This window comes from Macrotis lagotis, chromosome 1 (genome assembly GCF_037893015.1).
Source record: "Macrotis lagotis isolate mMagLag1 chromosome 1, bilby.v1.9.chrom.fasta, whole genome shotgun sequence".
NCBI lineage: Eukaryota > Metazoa > Chordata > Mammalia > Peramelemorphia > Peramelidae > Macrotis > Macrotis lagotis.
The window spans coordinates 42,703,885-42,724,712 of NC_133658.1; the positions used below are offsets into that span (position 1 = coordinate 42,703,885).

The 20,828-nt window shown below is 38.3% G+C and overlaps 1 protein-coding gene across 9 annotated transcripts in view; it reads left to right on the plus strand.

The window, feature by feature from the left end:
• HYDIN (HYDIN axonemal central pair apparatus protein) overlaps window positions 1-20,828 on the plus strand; it is a 509,309-nt gene that overhangs the window by 417,902 nt on the left and 70,579 nt on the right. For 8 of the 9 annotated variants that reach the window (XM_074199124.1, XM_074199133.1, XM_074199118.1 and 5 more), the window contains 11 exons: window positions 1,622-1,721; window positions 2,801-2,900; window positions 4,291-4,459; window positions 5,835-6,079; window positions 7,409-7,526; window positions 8,979-9,183; window positions 9,478-9,713; window positions 11,649-11,800; window positions 11,901-12,090; window positions 20,019-20,121; window positions 20,347-20,616. In XM_074199124.1, the coding sequence (XP_074055225.1) occupies window positions 1,622-1,721; window positions 2,801-2,900; window positions 4,291-4,459; window positions 5,835-6,079; window positions 7,409-7,526; window positions 8,979-9,183; window positions 9,478-9,713; window positions 11,649-11,800; window positions 11,901-12,090; window positions 20,019-20,121; window positions 20,347-20,616 (1,888 nt within the window). Of the gene's footprint in view, window positions 1-1,621; window positions 1,722-2,800; window positions 2,901-4,290; window positions 4,460-5,834; window positions 6,080-7,408; window positions 7,527-8,978; window positions 9,184-9,477; window positions 9,714-11,648; window positions 11,801-11,900; window positions 12,091-20,018; window positions 20,122-20,346; window positions 20,617-20,828 lie in introns of those variants that run through there. The other variant, XM_074199190.1, reaches the window with a different exon arrangement.

Genomic DNA, 20,828 nt, shown 5'->3' on the forward strand with positions numbered 1-20,828 from the left:
ATGTATTTATTTACCACGTGAGGTACTTGTAAAGAATGTGTTTTGTAAACTTTTAAGGGTTATATATGTCACCCTCTCTGGAGGGGCCTTCCTCCAACCAACCTCTCCCAACAGTTTGGGGCCCCATCAAATAGCTGCTAACTTCTCTGAGGAGCCTAGGGACAGCCCTAATTAGAAGTCCCTGTTTCTAGGACTATTGCTCAGTGTATTTCCCATTTATATCCAATTTCAATTCACTTTTAGAAAAGGGAATTTATTCAGTTTGCTTAGAGTAAGGGAAATCATAAAGGCATGGGGGTAGAAACCATTCTTCCCCCAAATGCTAGGCTATACCCTCCCACAAATATACACAGAGTCCAGGGGAAAAGTGGATTTAAATTTAGAATACAATCATATTTAGGCACACTTATAGAAGACACATATGGACAATGGGTAAACTCATAAATCATCATTATTTCTTGAGGTCATCATTGGCATTCTTCTCTAGTACAAGGAGTCTGCTTCTGCTCTTGGGTGGTTCTCCTTCCTGCCTGTGGTGTTCTCCATATCTCCGCTCCCAGATACAGACTCTTTTCTTAAGAGACTGTTTGCCCTCACTATGTCTCTCTATCCTCGTCTGGATGCCTTGTCTCATTATGATTAAAGGAGAGGAAAGAGAGGAAAAAAATCTCTGCCCAACCACCACCACCACCACCATCACACAGACACACATACACACACACATACACACACACACACACACACACACACACACACACACACACACCAGTCTACCACAAGAAAAAATCCCTCTGAACCTAGAACTCAACACCATTGGTCTAGTTCAGCAATTAACTATTTACTAACATCAGAATTCAAGAAGTTTGGTATGTTTAGCCTGGAAAAGAGAAAATGTAGGAGGGGCTTGAGTATTGTGTCCATATATGGAAAGCATGTAATATGGAGGAAGGATTGTACTTTTCTCTGGTAAAGAGAGCTGAATTAAAACCAATGTGCCAGGAGACAGATTTCAGTTAATTATGAGGAAAAACTTTCAAATATTGCCAACCAAGAATGCAAAAGACCTTCTAGAAACTGACTTTTATTGGTCAGACAGAGAGCCAGATAACCTTTGCTGTCAAGGACATTTTCAAGGGGAGTCATAAAGACGTAGGGGTAGAATTAAATGATCGCTAATTTCCCTTCCAACTCAATGAAGCTATTGTTCTAAAAGTACAAATCACTCAATTTTTTATACTTTTTAACTCCATTTACTTTATAAAAGGAAATATTGAAATTATTAGTTTCAATATAACTTTATCCTTGCTATTTCTCTGAATGCTTCACATGAAGAATTAAAAACCAACCCTTTTCCCTTTTTTGCTTCAACCTTGGGTCAAGACGCCCAAACTTGAACAGGCAGTCTCCAGGGAGAATGGCTTTAGGGGAGTGAAGAAAGCCATCATTCAAGAGCCCCTATGTTCTGATTTGCTAAGGAGAGTCCCTAAAGAGATTTAGATTGCGTTTGGCACCCAGTGCCATATTAGGAAGCAAGAGATGGGAAGTCAGTGATGGTAATTCCAGGGAAAGGAAGCTGGCCAAGAATTAGCCCTTAACCAAGGAGTTTTTCTTTCTGTGTCAGATTTTAGATGCAGATTATATCATTGGAGTTGTTCAGATTGAAAACATCCAGATCTTTGCAGACTCATATGACATTGCTTTGGACATCACTTTCCCTAAAGGTCTGTTTGCTACTTCAAGTCAAGGATATTTTATGACAAATCCAGGACTTGTGTTTTGATTTTTCATATATCTTCTTTGTGGGGAGATTATCTAATGGAGGTCAGTTCTCAGAGAAAAGCCCAGAAGGTCATTTCTCAGAAGCTCTGCCTGTTGCCAGACTATGTGGGGGTCATAATGACCATCACATTGTCACACACTTCCAGAACCAGGTTCATGATCAGCAATCAACTCAGATGCTAAGGTCTGGACCCCCCACCCCTCCAACCAATCCTTCCTAATACTCAGATATGTCTATGGTGATCAAAACCATGATTCTCTGGATATGAAACAGTATGCTTAAATAGCAATGCAAGAAGTCCATCCATTATCAGATTTCCCCCAGAGCAGCAATAGTCACTGCACATCTATGGATCCATTTCTGTAACTTGAGGTCACAGTGGCACGGTCATGGCAACCAAAGCTTCAGAGCTCTCCTCTGAACAATTATTTGATAGCACCTGCTTTCTCAGTCTTTTCAAGTTCTCTCCTCCTAGCAAGAAGTCCTTCATTAGCTTTTCATTCACCACCAGCTCTCCCCTTCTTAGCAGCTCTGCCTTCCTAGGCAAATCAAAGGGAACACTGTTCTTCTCCCCTCCGTCCTTGCTTTATGTCATTAATATTGATAGGCCCAAAGGAATTAAATAAAGTCTTGGGATTTTGAAACTGCAGAAAGCATTCATCTTGTACTCAAAGGAAATCATTAAAGTAGATAGATATAATACAGATATAGAAAAGCACTAGGAAAAATTGAGATTTTGACCCCAAAACATTATATATATATATATATATATATATATATATATATATATGTGTGTGTGTGTGTGTGTGTGTGTCAGTGTGTGTGTGTTCTGGACTGTTACTGCAGAAGGTAAATCTTGTTCTGTAGTCATCATTTGTCAACTAATACTTTAACCAGAGTATTTAAACATATTTAAAGTTCTCTCTCTCTCTCTCTCTCTCTCTCTCTCTCTCTCTCTCTCTCTCTCTCTCTCTCTCTCCCCTCCTACCCCTTCTACTCCACAACCCTTGCTTTTATCAGGGAATGAAGGAGCTTTAGATTTTGGTGACATTCGAGTGATGGAAGAAGCTAAACAGTTTCTAATATTAAAGAACAAAGGAAAATATGAAATTTCATTCAGGTAATATTTGAGGGATTGAGCTGAACTTTAGGGTTGCTTAATTTGTTTGTATCTACTGTGCTACCTCAAGGAGAGTCCATAGTACAAATAGAGCAGTACAGGTACAGTCTTTAGAGTACTAAAATAAAACAGAAAACACAAGAATGGTTCCTGGTGTTTCCAATGAGGTCTCAAATCCTTGTATAGGGCAGTCTCCATTCATGCAAATAATGGATCCCCTTAAAGTTGTTGAATAATTTGAATTTGCACAACATATTTCCATTGAGAGGAAGACAGTTATCTTATTTTATGTCATAACTTCAAATAGCATAAATCTGTATGTATGCTACCTCTTCAGGGAAATTCATTAATGAAACAAATCAGGACCTGACTATGCCTCAAAGGTTCTGTTCTAGTGAAAGAAATGGGACCAAAGTTTAAATAGAAACCAGTCTTCAATCACCAACTCAACAAGGTTTGAAATTGGCTATTGTCACAGCAGAATTAGCACCAAAACAAAATCTTGAATAAGATCATAGATCTTATAATAGCAACTAATATTTAGATATAGCTTTAAAGTTTGCAAAAGCATCTCACAACAAACTTGGGATGTTGTGGTCTTCACAACAAACTTGGGATGAAGGTAATGTTATTATCCTCATTTTATAGATGAGGAAACTGAGGCAGACAGAGGTTAAGTGACTATGCTTCTTCTTATTCCAGACCCAACAATCTTATCTGCTTCACCTTACAACTGCCTCAGGTGTCTAGATCTGAAAAGGATCTCAGAGACCACTTAATTCAGTTTCCCTCATTAACTTATGAGGAAATTTTACCCCCAGAGATTGGACCAAAATCAGAAGACAGGATTTGAACACAGATCTCCTGTCTCTTCTCATCATGTCGCGCTACCACCTCTACTTTGTTCATTGCTGAACATGTTTTTTCTTCATTATTGGTTCTTGAATTATGCAACTGACAGATCAACTCCAAGGGAGTTTCCTCTATTTTAGTTTTTCTGACTCCTTTTGTTTTTTATAGCACAATCATTTCCTGATAAACTCATTCTCTCATCCTAATTGAGAAAAACACTCATGTAAAGCCAACCAATGCAATAATTATGTTTGTCAGAGTAGGCAGCATTGGGAATCTGTAGTTCTTCCCTGACCCCCAACTTCCCTGCCAAGAAGAATGTTTCATCATCAGCTATTCCCTAGTGGTCCTTATAATTTTGAGGGTGGAGGTGGCAATTCATACAGCTAATAAATGTGTGAGATCAGATTGAGCCTCTTGACTGTAGGGCTGGTGCTCTATCCACTATAGTGCCACTAGCTGTCCCATTTCTTGTAATGCTTAATAAAAAATTCAGCTGTTTTTGAATGTCCAACTGATTTCTGCCTCTGTCCTTTAGCTTTATCTTGGAGCCCCTGGGACCTCACCTACCCAACATAAAATCCATCTTGTCCACCATACCCAAGAAAGGATCCCTGACCTTAACTGATAGACCGACCAATGTTCAAGTGGTCTTCCGTTCAAAAAATGAAATGAGAATTGAGAATAAACCCATCATACGCTGTCAGGTGAGACAGCCAGAAGCTGGTCCTGCCCTTTGAACTGATGTTGGGAGGTCTTCTTGGAGGAAGATCCTTCCAGCAAATCAGAACTTGCATCAAGTGAATCCTGGCAACTGGTTGAAATCAAGTATTCCAAGGCTACTTACATATTCATCTCTTTAATCCAGAACCACTGATGTTTTAAGAGTCAAAAGGGGTCTCTGGGGTCATCTAGATAAGAGTTGTGGGATTTGAGGACTGGCAGGGTCTCTAGGTGTCATCTTCTCAAAGGTGGAGTCTCCAAAACTATCTAGTCTAGCCTATGCATGAATTATCCCCTCTAAAATGTAACTTTTAAGTTATTATCCAAGGGTGGACCCATCCTCCTTTTATGGCATTTTGATCTGTCAATAAGAGTTGGTTGAGCAGCTCAATAGGCCACACATTGTGCTAGAAATTGAGGGTTTAGAGACAAAAATGAAACGATCCCTTTCTTTGAACGAGGAAAGACACAAAAATCAAAAGGTAAATTTCTAGGGAAAGCATTATCAACTGGCATCAGGATAAAAAGCTTCATACAGCAGATAACATTTGAATTAGGCTTTGAAGGAAGCTAAGGACTCCAAGAGGTGACAGTCAGTGAAAGACCCCACAGACAGAAGAAGGGATGCCATGGGAGAGAAATGGCAAGAAGCAGAGTTTAGATGGACCACCAAGATCTGTAGAGATAGGTTAGAACCAAGCTGGAAGAGTCTATAAATGCCAAAGAGAGGACTTCCACAGGCGGTAGGGAGTCCCTGGAATTTATTGAAGAAGACAGTGACATACCTAGAGTCATCCTTTAGGAATATCAATTTAACTTCTATGTAGAGGGAAGGTTGGAGAGATGAGAGACTGGAGAATATTAGTAATCAAGCATAACAATTTAGCCTCTATGTAGGGGGAAAAGTTGGAGAGGTGAGAGACTGGAGAACGTTAGCAACCAAACAGAAGCTACTGCAATAGTCCAAGAGAGACAATGAGGGCCTGGACTAGGGTTAGACCCCTATGAATGGAATGAAGGGGCTAAAGATGGATATTAATTATAAAAGGAGAAATATAAGACTTGGCAATCAACTAGTCAGTCTGAGACTGGATTACAACTGAAGTCTTCCTGACTCCAGACCCTGCAATGCCCAGGGGGCTCCTAGAAGTATATAAAAACCAAGACCCAGAAGTGAATAAACTTGCCCAGAGGTAGTAAGTGGCAGAATTAGAATTTGAAGTGACCTTAGGTCTCCTGATTCAAGGTCTGATGTTTTTTCCACTAGATCCTCTTTGCCTCTCAAGGCAATATATACCACATATATAGATGTGGCCTGATTATCTTCCTCACCACTCCTAACTCTCCTTTTTCTTTTAGATTATTGAACCCAATGGTTCAGTGGAAGGAGGTGAGGTCATTGCCAGCATTCCAATTAAATTCTCAGTGAATGTGGTATTCTCCAAATACGTCATCAGCCCTGCTGGAGTCATCAATTTTGGACCTTTGGTCTATGGTAGCCGGAAAATTTCCACCTTTACCATTGAAAACCAAGGTGACATGGACTTCAAATTCAGCATCAGCCGGATGAACAGGGATGCTCCTCTGGTACATTCCCGGAAAATGTAAGAAAGACACTTTGCTTGGTATCTTCCCTTCCACAGAAGTATGACTCCTCCCATTCTGCTCTATTATCAGAAAATTCTAGTTTAATCAGTGCAAATGATTTCACACTATTCTAGAATTATTCATTCAAATTATTCTGTTGATGACTACTTGAATGATGCAAGATACATTAGTATTCTGGTAACCTCCTAACTCTGTATGGTCTCCTAGGTATCTAAAAATCACCCCAGTTGCTTCTCAAAGAAAAAAAGGAGCTCAGAAAGGTAGAATTGAGAAAACAATAGACCCCAACTATTTTTTTAGTATGGTCATCTATTCAGGTCTTCCAGATGCGAGCGCTCTCTACTCCAAAAATGTAGGTCAGTAGACCAACTAATTTAGCCCTTTGTGCCAACAACAAGGCTTCATTTCCATCAAAACAATGACTATAACCAATTATTATTGCTATTGTTTAGCTTTTTCAGTTGTGCCCATCTTTTACCCCTTTTGGGGGTGGGGTTTCTTGGCAAGAGTAATTTGTCATTTCCTTCTCCAGTTTTTTTTTAAGATTTTTGCAAGGCAAATGGAGTTAAGTGGCTTGCCCAAGGCCACACAGCTAGGTGATTATTAAGTGTCTGAGACTGGATTTGAACTCAGGTCCTCCTGACTCCAGGGCCATTGCTCTATCCACTGCGCCACCTAGCTGCCCCCTCCAGTTCTTTTAAGAGATGAAGAAACTGAGACAAACAGGATGAATTGACTTACCTAGGTTCACACAGCTAGTGAGTGTGACTGGATTTGAACTTGGGTCTCTCTAATTCCAGGTCCAGCACTCTATCCATTGTGCCACCTAGCTGCCCCATCTTTCATTAGCCTGCTCCATATGCATTGATCATAGGCTTTATAGCTGACAGGAGTCTTAGAAAACAAATACTTCAACTTCCTAGTTTTTAGTAAGTTAACTGAAGCCCAAAGAGGGAAAGAGTCTTGCCCAAGATTATATAGGAAGTGAGTAGCAGAGCCAGGATTCACAGTCATGCCCTTGGACTCCTCCTAAAGTTTTTCCACTCTATCAATACTGCTTTTTTTTCCCATCAAAATCCAATGTAATGGAAGCAATTATTACAGAATTTGACAGCATCTAGTCAAAACTGGCTCATCAATAATGAAACAATTAAATGTGTTAGCCTTTTGGTTTCTCTTTGGACAGAGCAAACTGAGGCCGTTTCTAGTAGGATATTCAATGAGTGCTATGAGCTACCCAGAGTCACTGGGGTCTAAAGACAGACAGGAGCTTCATTAGAACTTGCTGACTGATGGATACATGTGCACACCCTTCTTTTTCTCAGAGTCCATAATATAAAGCATGCAAGATCCAAGGAAAGCATCAACGTTTACAGGTACTCTACTACCAAAACACTCAGAGGCATTGAATCGTCCCAAAAAGACATGACCACAGTGAATCAAGTGAGTAATCCATTACCCTTTACCAGCATTACCCTGCCCCTAGAGGTCCATTTCAAATAACCTACTCAATCACCACCCTCCTCCTCTAGGACAACTTCCCAACCACGCAGTTAGAGGCTACAATGGTGGAATCTTCAAAGAGTTATACTAGATGAGTGGAAATTTTACATTGAAAGTGGATTAAGGGGAGGCTAGGTGGCACAGTGGATAGAGCACTGGCCCTGGAGTCAGGAGGACCTGAGTTCAAAGGTGACCTCAGACACTTAATAATTACCTAACCGTGTGGCCTTGGGCAACCCACTTAACCCCATTCCTTGCCAAAAAAATGAAAAAGAAAACAAGAAAGTGGATTAAAATGTTGGCAACTTTTCATTTAAATGTCCACTCCCAGAATTCTTTATTTGACAAAGACTTCCCAATCATCCTGTTGCTTATGTGCATTTCTCTTCCCTCTTCCATGAATGCCTGCCATTTAATTCATAGATATTATGCTTCTCACCATTTCCCCCCCCAGCTCTTAGATCTTCTGTAGTTTTTCCTTCTGTAGTTTTTTCCTCAGACCAGTCCAATTAAAGGTAAAGAATACACAAGTCCTAACACTGCCCCATGGGGCTGGGCCTCTGTGAGTCCAACAGAAATGACAGGCATTTAGGTCAGCTTGTATCACTGAGCTTTACTTCAACATTCCAGATGGTTCCATTGATGATATTTCCTCCACTGATTCATCTCTTATGATACTTTATAAGATCTCATAGTGACCAATCTTTCAAATTAATTACCTGGTTTTCCTAATTAGGTAATTCTAGTTAGGTAATTTCTAATTGCTCAATTAGAATGAATCAGCCCATTCTCTGGTCATGTATCTCCCTCCTGGTGCACAGACAACCTCCCATCCCACAGCCTATGTTTCTAGCCTGGTGGTAGCATGTATCTGTTTATATGTTGTCTCTCCCATTAGACTGTAAGTTCCTTGTGAGGACTATCTTTTTTTTGTATCACCATTATTTAGCAGGACCTGGCACATGGATAAGTGCTTAATAAATGAGATTTTGTGTGACACTGGAACAAGCCTTCTAGTGCCCAGGACCACAGAGATAGATGCCTTCCAAACATGCTCTTACCAAGGCAAATGGTTCAAAGAAACAAAGGAGAAAGAAGGGAACAGAATAAGCTTTTATAGAGTGTCCGCAAGCCAGACACTGTGTTTATGATATTTGATCTTCACAAGATTTTGTTTGATGATATTATCACCCCCATTTTATTGTTGAGGAAACAGGCAAACAGCAGCAAAGTGACTCACACACAGTTGGTAAGTGTCTGAGGTCTTCCAAACTCTAGTCCTAGTGCTCTATCCACTCTGGTGGCAGATACCTCCATGAAAATTGAAAACTGTCACACTGGGGATGTCTATGAGGGAAGAACAAGTTCTCATTTCTCAGATTCTTCCCGCAGGCTCGTTTCACCCTCAATATGTTCACCATCTACCCCGGATTTGGAACCATCTCTGCTGGGTCCCAACAGACGATCACGGTGGATTGTCTTGCTGACCCGATTGGACGATGTGAGGAGTTTCTGGCCATTGAAATCTCAGACCGAGATCCAAAAGACCAGCCTGGTGGCATTCAGTATTTATTGGTAGCTGAAGCCTGTTTGCCAGGTATTGGGAAACCAAGATCTTTGTCTTAGAAAAAAGTAAATGCTTATAGGTACTATAAAAAAAAAAAAACCAAACAGCATCCTCTGTTCGAATGGGTGGTTTTATCTGATAGAAGCAGGACTGTTGGGAGTCAGTGATGGAGGACTCTGATCTCCTTGGGATATGTAACCTAGTCTGATTTCCCTACCTTTACTAGGATTTGATTGCATTTAAATTCAATCCTACATGTTAAAAAAAAAAACCAACTGTCCAGTTGCTTCACCTGTATCTCACCCTCCTCTTTTTTCCCCCTAGCTTTCGTGATAGATGACATGGCCTCCATTTTTGAGGAGCATCTTATATGTAACAATATCAACCTATACCAGGTTCTGCAAACCACAGAAGGTGGAGGAGTGTTCTTGGAGGATGAGAACAAATTTATGTTCCGCAATGTCCTGGTGGGACACCAAGCCAAGGCTCGATTCAAGATCAGTAACACGGGCAAGATTCCCTGTGACGTCAATGTCTCTGTCAAGCCTGTTTCCTCCAAGGTGAGAGGAAGTCACTTTATGAGCTCATTGGTCCTCAGTAGCCAGGTTATAGATCAGGAGACAGCTTAGAGGTCCAGGATGAAGATGCATTCATTTGTTTGACAGACATTTAGTGTGCACCTGCAGTATTGTAGACATTGAAATAAGAACTAAAAATGCAAAGATTAAAACATGATGTAATCTGAGTCCTGACGATGTCTATCCTAAAACTGTAGTGCTCTGGCAATAAGTAAGAGCTAAGACAGAGGGGAGCAGGGAAACAAACACAAGGTACAGACATAATACTAGAGGGAGAAATTATTTTTAACTGAGGTGCAAGTGTAGGTAACCAAAAAGACTTCATGGAAGAATCAATCCCTGAGGTAAACCCTAAAGCCAAAGAAGAATTTCAGAAGTAGAGATGACTCCCTGTGCTGGCCCTGTTTGTTTATTGAGTGACCACCTCCCTCCTTTGAGTTAAGTTAGAGGCTTTCCCTAGTTTTGCCACTTGAGTAATGAATCTAGATCCTTCCCTCTTGAGTGATTGGGTCATTTCTTAGCAACTATGTAAATAAAAATGGACAAGGGTTCCTAAAAAAGAAGGAATAGGAAAAAATTTCAAGTCAACAGACATTTATTGTGTGTTTACTGTATGCAAAGCACTTCATTAGAAGCTGAGGATAAAAATGATAAAATGAGATATATTTCCTACCCTGAAGGAGCTGGTTCCCTGACGAGGAAGACAATAGGACACAGACACATAAATATGCAACCTTAACAAGTCTCATAATATGACACAAACACAAATAGCTGTAATTTTAGCAGGATTTAGCATAATATGACACAGTCACAAATATCTATGTAATCTTAGCAAATCTCATGAAATGAGTAACCCAATAATACCTGTGGAGATTTTTATCATTGTTTTTGGGTCACAAAATTCCTACATAGCAAAACTGGGGGGTAGGACGTGCAGATATGGCATCCCTCAGTTTCTTTTTCTTTTTTTTTTTGGCAAGGCGATGGGGTTAAGTGACTTGCCCAAGGTCACACAGCTAGGGAATTATTAAGTGTCTGAGGTCAGATTTGAACTCAGGTCCTTCTGACTCCAGGGTTGGTGCTTTATCCACTACCTCACTGCCAATTTCTAAAACATATTCCCCACCTATACAATTCATAGGGGAAAAAAGTATATTAAAAGTAGAAAGACCCAAAGGAGCACTCTGGATGAATGATCATTAGTTCATTATGCACATTCTCAGAATTGTGAATACTGCCCTGCCAAGTTCTTTGTCCTTTTCCACTGCCCAGGAGTGGGGATAGAGATAAGTATGACAATCAAGGCTTTTTTTTCATTCCCTCCTCCATCTTCCTACCATTTTTCATAATCCTCTGTAATATATACTGTTTCTCAAACAAAGGACAAGGCTGTATAGTTCTTAGTTCATCAGAGGCTGGCTCCTTCTTGCAAAATAAAAGCAAAACTTCCAAAGTTTTCATGGGTTGCCCCCAACCTCTGCCATCCTTCCCCACAACTGCAATACATATTTCAGTTGGGCACCATTTTCTTTTTTTCATATACCTAAAATCAAAGAGGGGAGGGGAGGAGAAAAGATCCCAAGACTTAGGACAGTTTTAATTTAGCCTAGATTGTGATAAGAACATAAAGAGAAAATGCAAACCAGGTGCTTGTGAGATTTGAGGAGAAAAAGCTCATTGTTGAGAAAAGGCTTCCTGGAACAGAGACTTTGGATTGGATTTTAAAAGATGAGGAAGAAGTCAACAAATGAATTGAGTGAAGGACATTCCATCCACAAAGGACACTGAGCAAAGACTGAGTGAGGGGGACAATGGGAAACATCTACAGTATCTGGCTCTAGCTGTAAAATACAAAGGCAGGGTGGTGGTGTGGGTGGGCAGAGGAGCTAATATACCCACATCACCTTATTTCCCTAGCTTGTAGCTCGCATCAATGACATCTTTGAAGTGGAGCCCACCAAAATGTGCATTGCCAGTCGCTCCCAGGCTTTTGCCACCGTGACCTTCACACCACAGACCATGCAGAGCTATCAGTGTGTCTTCGAAGCCTCCTTAGATGGTTTGCCCAAGTAATTCTCCTCCAGTCCTTTTCCAGAGGGAGGGGTGGGAACCATCACATCCCTATATCACATTCTTACTGGCAAATTGCTGATTATTTGCTTCCAACAGTTTCCTCTCCAAGACCCGAAACATCTCATTTGACATAGTTGGAGAAGGGAACCTACCCCGAGTGACTGTCGTTCGACCCATTCTCTGTAACCAAAATGGAAACCCTCTCTTCCTATTTAAGAGACTTCTGGTGGGCCAGTCAGATAAACTTCCTCTCGTTCTTATGAACCCAGGAACTATTCCTGCTCAGGTAAGTCCCATGAGGAGAGAGGTCCATTCTAGGAGGATGATTTTGAAAGCTCAGAGAGGGGTTAATTCAAGATTTATAATTGTCTTCTAATAGTTTCTCTCCCCTTTCTCTAATGTGATCTCTAGACTTGAATAAACTTCTTTCATGCAGTAAATATTTACTGCATTAAACATGGTACTGTCGTTCTCTAGGATACAAAGAATACAAAACATAATTCCTGTCATCAAGGAGTTAACAAGTTAGGTATCCAAGAAAAGACTATTGCAAGTGTTTAAATGATATAAGCAAAGAGCTTTGGGGGTTCAAAGAACAGAGGCTTCTAGCTTGGGGAATCAGGGAAAGTTTCCTAGAAAAAAGATATTTGAAATGAGACCTGAAAAATTGATTAAACATTACAGATGAGGAAACCGAGTCCCAGAAAGGTAGACTACTACTTTCCTAGACCACAGAATAGAATAGCTGTTGCTAAATAACTCTTGACTGATCTTTTTAAAATTTTTGAAAATTATTTTACATTAAATATTTTCCAATTGCATATAAAAATTTTTTGACAATTATTTTTAAAATTTTTGAGTTCCAAATTTTCTTCCTTCCTCTTACCATTCCACCCTCCCTGAGAAAGCAAGTAATTTGATTTTTTCCTAATTTTTATTTACTTTATTAATTACATATAAAAACATTGTAACAATCATTTCTTTAAAAAAAATGAGTCTCAAATTCTCTCTCTCCCTCCTGCCCTTCCCCCCCTTTGAGAAAGTAATTTCATTTTGATTACATATGTAAGGGTCATGCAAAACACATTTCCACATTAGCCATGTTGCAAAAAAAAAGCCCAAACAGAACAAAAATATATAGTTGCCTTTTTTTAAAAATATGCTTCAAGGGAGGCTAGGTGGCGCAGTGGATAGAACACTGGCCCTGGAGTCAGGAGTACCTGAGTTCAAATGCGGCCTCAAACACTAAATAATTATCTAGCTGTGTGGCCTTGGGCAAACCATTTAACCCCATTGCCTAGCAAAACCTAAAAAAAAAAAAGCTTCAATCTTGCATTCAGAGTTCATCAGGTCTCTCCCTGAAGGTGGATAGCATTTTCATCATGATGGAATTGTCTTGATCAAAGTAGCTAAGTCTTTCACAGAAGAAAATCATTACAGTATTGTTGTTAAAATGTTCTGAATTTCCTCACTTCACTTTGCAAAAGTTCATGTAGCTCTTCCTGTTGTTTTTTTTTAAACCACCCTTCTCTTAATGCTTTTATCACAACTGCAGTCTCCATCACAATATATATCACAACTTGTCTGGACATCCCCCATTGATGGGCATCCTCTCAGTTTCGTCACTGCCACAAAAAAGAGTTACTATAAATTTTTTTTTTATTTTTCCCTTTCCTCTGATTTTTTGGGGATGTAAACTTACTAGTATTACTGCCAGGTCAAAGGGTATGCACAGTGCAGTTGCCCTTTGGGCACAGTTCCAGATTAATTCTTTAAAATGGTTGGACCAGTTCACCACTCTATCAACAAGACATTAATGTCCCAGTATTTCCACATCCCCTCTAGCATGTGTCATTTTTGCAATCTGAGGCAGTACTTCAGAGTTGTTTTAATGTGTATTTTTCTAATCAGAGCATTTTTATGTGACTATTGATAGCTTGATTTCTTCTTCTGAAAACTTCCAGTTCATATCCTTTGATCAATTATCAACTGTGGCTCTTATTTTTATAAAGTTGGTTCAATTCCCTTTATACTTGAGAAAGGAGATTTTATCAGGAAAGTTTCTGCAAAATTTTTTCCAGTTTCCTATTTTCCTTCTAATTTTCGGTGCTTTGGTTTTGTTTGTACAAATTTTTTTAATTTTATGTGTTCAGAATTATCTATTTTACTTTCCATAATCTCCTCTAACTCTATTTAGGCATAAAGTCTTCCCTCATCTATAGATTTGACAGATTTTTCCAAACTCTCTTAATTTACTTATGATAGCCTTCTATATGTCGCAATAATTTATCCATTTTGATCTTATCTTGCTACATGGTAAAGGTTGGTCTATGCCTCATTTCTGTCAAAGTATTTTCCAATTTTCTTCACAATTTTTGTAAAATATTGAGTTTTTGCCCCCCCCCCAAAGCTGGGATTTGGGGATTTATCAAATCTAGATTGCCTTGGCAATTTACTATGGTGTATTGTACCCAATTATTCCTCTGATCTACTATATTCTATCTTGGCCAGTACCAAATTGTTTTGATGATTATCACTTTGTAACTATTTGAATTCCAGAACTAAAAAGCTATTTTCTTTAACACTTTTTATTGATTTCCTTGATATTCTTGACCTTTTGTTCATCCAGATGAATTTTGTTACTATTTTTTTCTAGCTCTATAAAATATTTTTGAGTAGTTTGATTGCTATGGCACTGAGTAAGAAAATTAACTAAAATAATTTATCATTTTTTGTTATATTGGCTTGGTTTCCCATGAGTAGTTAATATTTCTCCAGCTGTTTAGATATATCTTTGTGTTTTGTAATTGTGTTTACAAAATCCCTGGCTTTATCTTGGTAGGTAGACTTCCTAGTATTTTACATTATCAGATATTTTAAATGGACTTTCTTTTTTCTGTTCTAGCTTGATTTTGTTTGAGGTATATAAAATTGCTGATAATTTTTGTGGGTTTATTTTATAGCATACAACTTTGCTAAAATCGTTCATTGTTTCAACTACTTTTTTAGTTGATTTTCTAGGGTTCTTTAAGCTTATCATTATATCATCTGCAAAGAGTGCTAGTTTTATTTCTTCATTGCCTATTTTTATTCCTTGAATTTCTTTTTCTTTTCTCACTGCTATAACTAACACTTCTAAATTAATATTGAATAATAGTGATGATAATGGTCACCCTTGCTTCACTATCAATCTTATTGGAAAGGCTTCAAGTTTATCCCTGTTACAGATAAAGCTTGCTTTTGGTTTATCATTTTAAGAAAGATGTCATTGATTCCTATGTCTTCTAGGATTTTTAATAGGAATGGCTGATATATTTTATCAAAGGCTTTTCTTTTTCTATTGATGGAGTTATATGATTTTTGTTGTTATTTTTATTGATATGGTCAATTATTGAACCAACCCTGCTTTCCTGGCATAAATCTCATTTCTTCATAGTTTATGATCCTCGTAATCTTGTTAGAATTTCATTTTTGCATTGATATTCATTAAGGAAATGGTTTTCTTTCTCTGTTTTTGGTCTCCCTAATTAAGTATTAGCAACATATTTGAGTCATAAAAGAAATTTGGTAGGACTCCTTACCTATTTTTTCCCAAATAGTTTGTATTGTATTTGATATATTGTCCCTTAGATATTTGGTAGAATTCAATCATGAAACCAACTAGTCCTAGATCTTTTTTTTCTTAGAGAACTCATTGATTGCTTGATCAATTTCTTTGGGTTTTTTTTAGAAAAGGGAATTTATTCTATTTCCTCTTCTATTAATCTGGTCATATGAATATTTTTGAAAATATTTGGGTGGCTAGGTGGTGCAGTGGATAGAGTACCAGCCTTGGAGTCAGGAGTATTTGGTTTCAAATCGGGCCTCAGACACTTAATAATAATTACCTAGCTGTGTGGCCTTGGGCAAGCCACTTAACCAACCCCATTTGCCTTGCAAAACCTAAAAAAAAAATTTTAAAAAGTGGTGGCTAGGTGGCACAGTGGACAGAGCACCAACCCTGGAGTCAGAAGAACCTGAGTTCAAATCTAGCCTCAGACACTTAATAATTACCTAGCTGTGTGGCCTTGGGCAAGTCACTTAACCCCATTGCCTTGCAAAAAACCTAAAAAAAAAGAAAGAAAATATTCATCCACTTTAATTAGAATATCAGTTTTGTTGACATGTAATTTGGCAAAATTACTCCTAATAATTGCTTTAATTTCATCTTCATTGGTCTTGAATTCACCGTTTTTATTTTTGATGCCAGTAATTTGCTTTCTTCTTTTTAAAATCAAATTAACTAATGGTTTATCTATTTTAATTGATTGTTGTTGGGGGGGTTAATTTTTAAATTTTATTTATTTAAGGCAATGGGGTTGTGACTTGCCCAAGATCACACAGCTAGGTAATTTGAACTCAGGTTCTCCTGACTCCAGGGCCAGTGCTCTATCCACTGCACCACCTAGCTGCCCCTGGGTTGGTTTTAGAATAAGTTTTATTTATTAACTCAATTTTATCAATCTCTCCTTTGATTTTCAGGATTTCCATTTTAGTATTTATTGAGGGTTTTTTAATTTGATCTCTTTCTAGCTTTTTTAAAAAATTGCATGCACAATTCATTGATCTGCTCTTTCTCTTTTTTTTATTGATGTATATATTTAAAAATATAAATTTTCACCTAAGTACTGTTTTGGCTGTATTCCACAAATTTTAGAATATTGTCTCATTATTGTCAAATTATTGTTTCAGTAATTTGTTCTTCGACTCATTTATTCTTTATAAGATTATTTAGTTTTAGATTAATTGGTTTTTAATCTATGTTTCCATGATCCTTTATTAAAGGTAATTTTTATTAAATCATCGTCTGAAAAGGGTACACTTAATATTTTGGGGTTTTGATGAAATATTTCACATTTTCTTCTATTTTTTTTAATTCTTTTGACTTTATTTTATTGTTTCTTGCTAACTCATGGAGCCATTAGTTTCGACTTGCCCAATTCTAATTTTTAAGGAATTTTTTCTTCAGTGAACTTTTGTACCTCTTTTTTTCCATTTGACCAATTCTGCTTTTCAAGGCTTATTTTCATCAGTAAGTTTTTGTATCCCTTTTGTTCCCATTAGATCAGTTCTGGTTTTTTAAGGTGATACTTTCTTCAGTAGTTTTTGTGCTAATCAACCAAGTTTTTTGATTGCCTTTTTTCTGACTTGAGAGCTGGTGTTCTACTCACTGTGCCATTAGCTGCCCACTAATGAATAAAATGAATAACGAATAAAAAAAGGAACATGAAAACAGAGTTTATGCCGGTACTGGCACTCAACTGATCATTTAGATTTCTGTGTTGCATGACATTGGTTATTCCAAGGAATATCAGCAAATAAACTCTGTTCTGCTATTTGATTCCCCTTGTTAAATGACAGTAAGAAGGGTGTGTAGGGAGGCAGAAAATCAGAATCCTAAAACCAACTTTACACCAGTGGTTGTATAGCCTTGGGAAAGTTAATTTCCTTTTCTGAGATTCATATGGAAATTGAAGAGGTTGGGCAAAAGCAGGGGCTCTGAACCCCTTGATTGAAGCTTATTCAGAAGCTTATTATTGAAACTTATTCTGCTTCTCAGAATCATGTTTTGAAATGCCCCAAATAAAATACAAAAGATTACCAAATCCCTACTCATATTGAAATATAGTTATCAGAATATATGTTTGCTTTTCTAAAGATACATTTATTCAGAATCATGATCAGATTATTGTATTTAGCAACCAACAGCACAAATGCAAAAAATCAAATAAAACAAAACCCAAAAACTTGTATTAGAATATTTTACACTTCAGAAATTAAAATACAGATACATTTCTTTGATTGGTTTTTTGCCCATAAACAGAAAATATCTCCTAAAGCATATTGTCTTGTAGCAGCTCAGCCCTGCCACCACTGTGTTTGGCTAAGTTCATGAATTTGTTGTAACTTGTAGCTTTCCCATCACTTCTTTGGCTCTCTTCTCCTGCTAAGCTTTGCTTCCTTACAGTCATTAAAATCTTCTGCCATTGCCATAACAACTGCTGCTGCTAGAGCTACCTCAGACACGGTTTTATGAAATATTCACTTGCCACCATAAGGGTCTGAGTTTCTTCCTCCAAAGTTTCCTCCCTTCATGAGACCGAAGTCAGAAGACAAATTGTTATAGTTGTCAAGAACATTGTAGCTTCTGCTGTCTCCAAAATTGCTTCCATCATTGTCAGATCCATTGTCGTCATCTCCACTTCCACTATGCCCCCTGCCAAGGAAAAAACCAAAACCAAAACCTCAGAATCTGAAGGGATCCTATGTTCGCTTTAAAAAAAAAAACTTTGCTTATGTTTTTCCTATCCCATGGTTTTTCTTTCTTTCCCCTTAGAACTCATTTCTCATACACAAAATGACTAATATGTAAGCATGTTGATGCAAATGGACTTGTACCACTTTAGCCAGACTGTTCACCTCTGAGGGGAAAGACATGGGAAGGGAGGGTAGTTGAAAAATGTGTAACTTATAAATATGTGAGTGGATGAATGTTGAAAAACTTTCATAAAATGTAACTGGAAAATGGGGCAGTTGGGTGACACAGTGGATAGAGCACCAGCCCTGGAGTCAGGAGGACCTGAGTTCAAATCCAACCTCAGACACTGAATAATTGCCTGGCTGTGTGACCTTGGGCAAGTCACTTGCAAATAAAAATGTAATTTGAAAAATAAAATAAAATATAAACCAAGGGGAAAAACTATATCTCTTGCCACCATAAAACTCACTATGATTGCTGCTAAATTTACCACAACCACTGAGGTTTCCACCACAATCAAAGTCAATGTTTCCAACAAAACAGCCCCCATGGTCACTGCCAAAGTTTCTGGATCCATTTGAATCTCATTGACTAGATGAAACCATGACCATTTCTTGCTTTCCTTACTTCACAATATCATACTCTTGAATGACAATCTTATCCACAGAGTCATGGTCCTCAAAAGTTAACAAAAGCAAAGCCCATCTTTTTTGCCATTGCCCAGGTAAGTCACTTCAATCATTTCAAGGTTTCCTTACTGTTCAAAGTACTCCCTAATGATGAAACCCTGAATGCCATCCCTTGAAGATCCTTTTCACAGAGACATGGGCATCGGATCTTTGAGGGTCCTCTCTGGGAACATCTCTTTGGTTCACCAACTCTTCCTTCATCTTCATGAGGTTTTGCAGATGACTGCATCTACCTCCTCTCTGCAGTAGAGTTAATAGTACCAAACCCCTGGTGTGCTTTGTATTTGGACTTGTTGTTTCTGCACAAACTATGAGTTCACCCATTGTTCAGAATGGCTCTTCTCCAATGAAGAGTTTTGACAGCTGCTAAGGCCACTTGGGGAACTCTCACTTTGATGCAATGAGATCAGAACAGAAGTTTCAGCAACACTCCATCAATGGTATGAAGGATAGATTGGTGGCCCAAATATGTTTGTAAACAAGTTCACAGACTCCAGATGAAGGACTCCTGAATTAAATGATCTTTCAACTCTAACACTTTATGATTATTTTAGGATTAAGATATTAAGAGTATGTATTTATCAAAGCTCAAAGACTATTACCTGCAATATTTTTTTTAAAAAAGTTGTCTCATGAACTACATAATTTTGCTATCTCTTATATTTTATTTTTTCCTCAGATATGATTTTTCTCTCAACACATTCAGTTTTGTTTTTTTGTTTTGTTGGGTTTTTTTAGGTTTTTTGCAAGGCAAACAGGGTTAAGTGGCTTGCTCAAGGCCGCACAGCTAAGTCATTATTAAGTGTCTGAGACCGCATTTGAATCCAGGTACTCCTGACTCCAGGGCCGGTGCTTTATCCACTATGCCACCTAGCTGCTCCAACACATTCAATTTTGATCAATGTATAGCATTGGAAACAATAGAATGACTATCAGACTGCCTTCTCTTGGGGTGGGGGGGGGAGGGATTGTAAAACTCAAAGCATTACCAAAAATATATATAGGTAGAAACTACTATTGTGTATAATAGGAAATATTTATATTAAAAAAAAGATTGTGTGTTTATGTGTGTATATGTAAGAATGTATGTAGATAGCATTTAGCCATGACCTTTTCAGTCACTGAACCAAATCTAAATCAATTCTGATCTGTAAAAGTTTAGCACCAGTGGAAGACCTTTAAGCTATGTCTAGAGCCTAATCTCACTTCCTGGATTCTATTTTCCAGTTACATGTTGATTTGAAGGACCACAGGAGAGTCTTCTCACTGAAAGGCAAACCCTCCACCAACTATATCTACATAACAGAGGAAAACAACCCTGAAGCAAAATGTAAGGAGAAGAGCTGTGAGGTGAAAAAGATGCTTGGGGGAGCCTAAGTGGATTCAATTAGGAACCAAACAGGAGGAGACATATTGTGTCCTTCTTCAGAAAAGGGTCACTCGAACAGCTTGATTCCAACGTCAGGCTGCTCCCTTTGAAGTTCCAACACTGAAACTTAAAATCATTATTCTTTTTCTCTAACCTCCTCTGCCTTCACATTCTCTTTACCTGCAGCCAAGAAAGCTCATACTGCCTCTCTCATCGTTTACCCTGGAGAGACAGCCGAGTTTGATGTTCATTTCAAACCGAACAAGGCAGAGAAAGTGGTGGGCACCATCCATTTATCTGTGGTTAACAACCAGTATGAGGAGACTACCATTCAGATGCTGGGAGAAGGCTATGAGGATGATATCACCTTGGACAACATCCATGGACTCACTTCCAAGATGGATATGGCAGAAATCTCTGAAATCTCAGGCAAAAGTTTGGATGAATTGTTGGCATGTAAGAAAAAAAAAGATAGAAAGGGGATGCTAGCATTGGTCAGTTCTTAGCCTATTTCAATATTTTTTTCAAGTTATCTTGGTTTACTGTTATCCACCATATCACACACACACACACACACACACACACACACACACACACCCCCCACCACCACCACCAACAACAACAACAACACCGCCGCCACCGCCAGCAGCATCTTTCCTCTCCTGTAA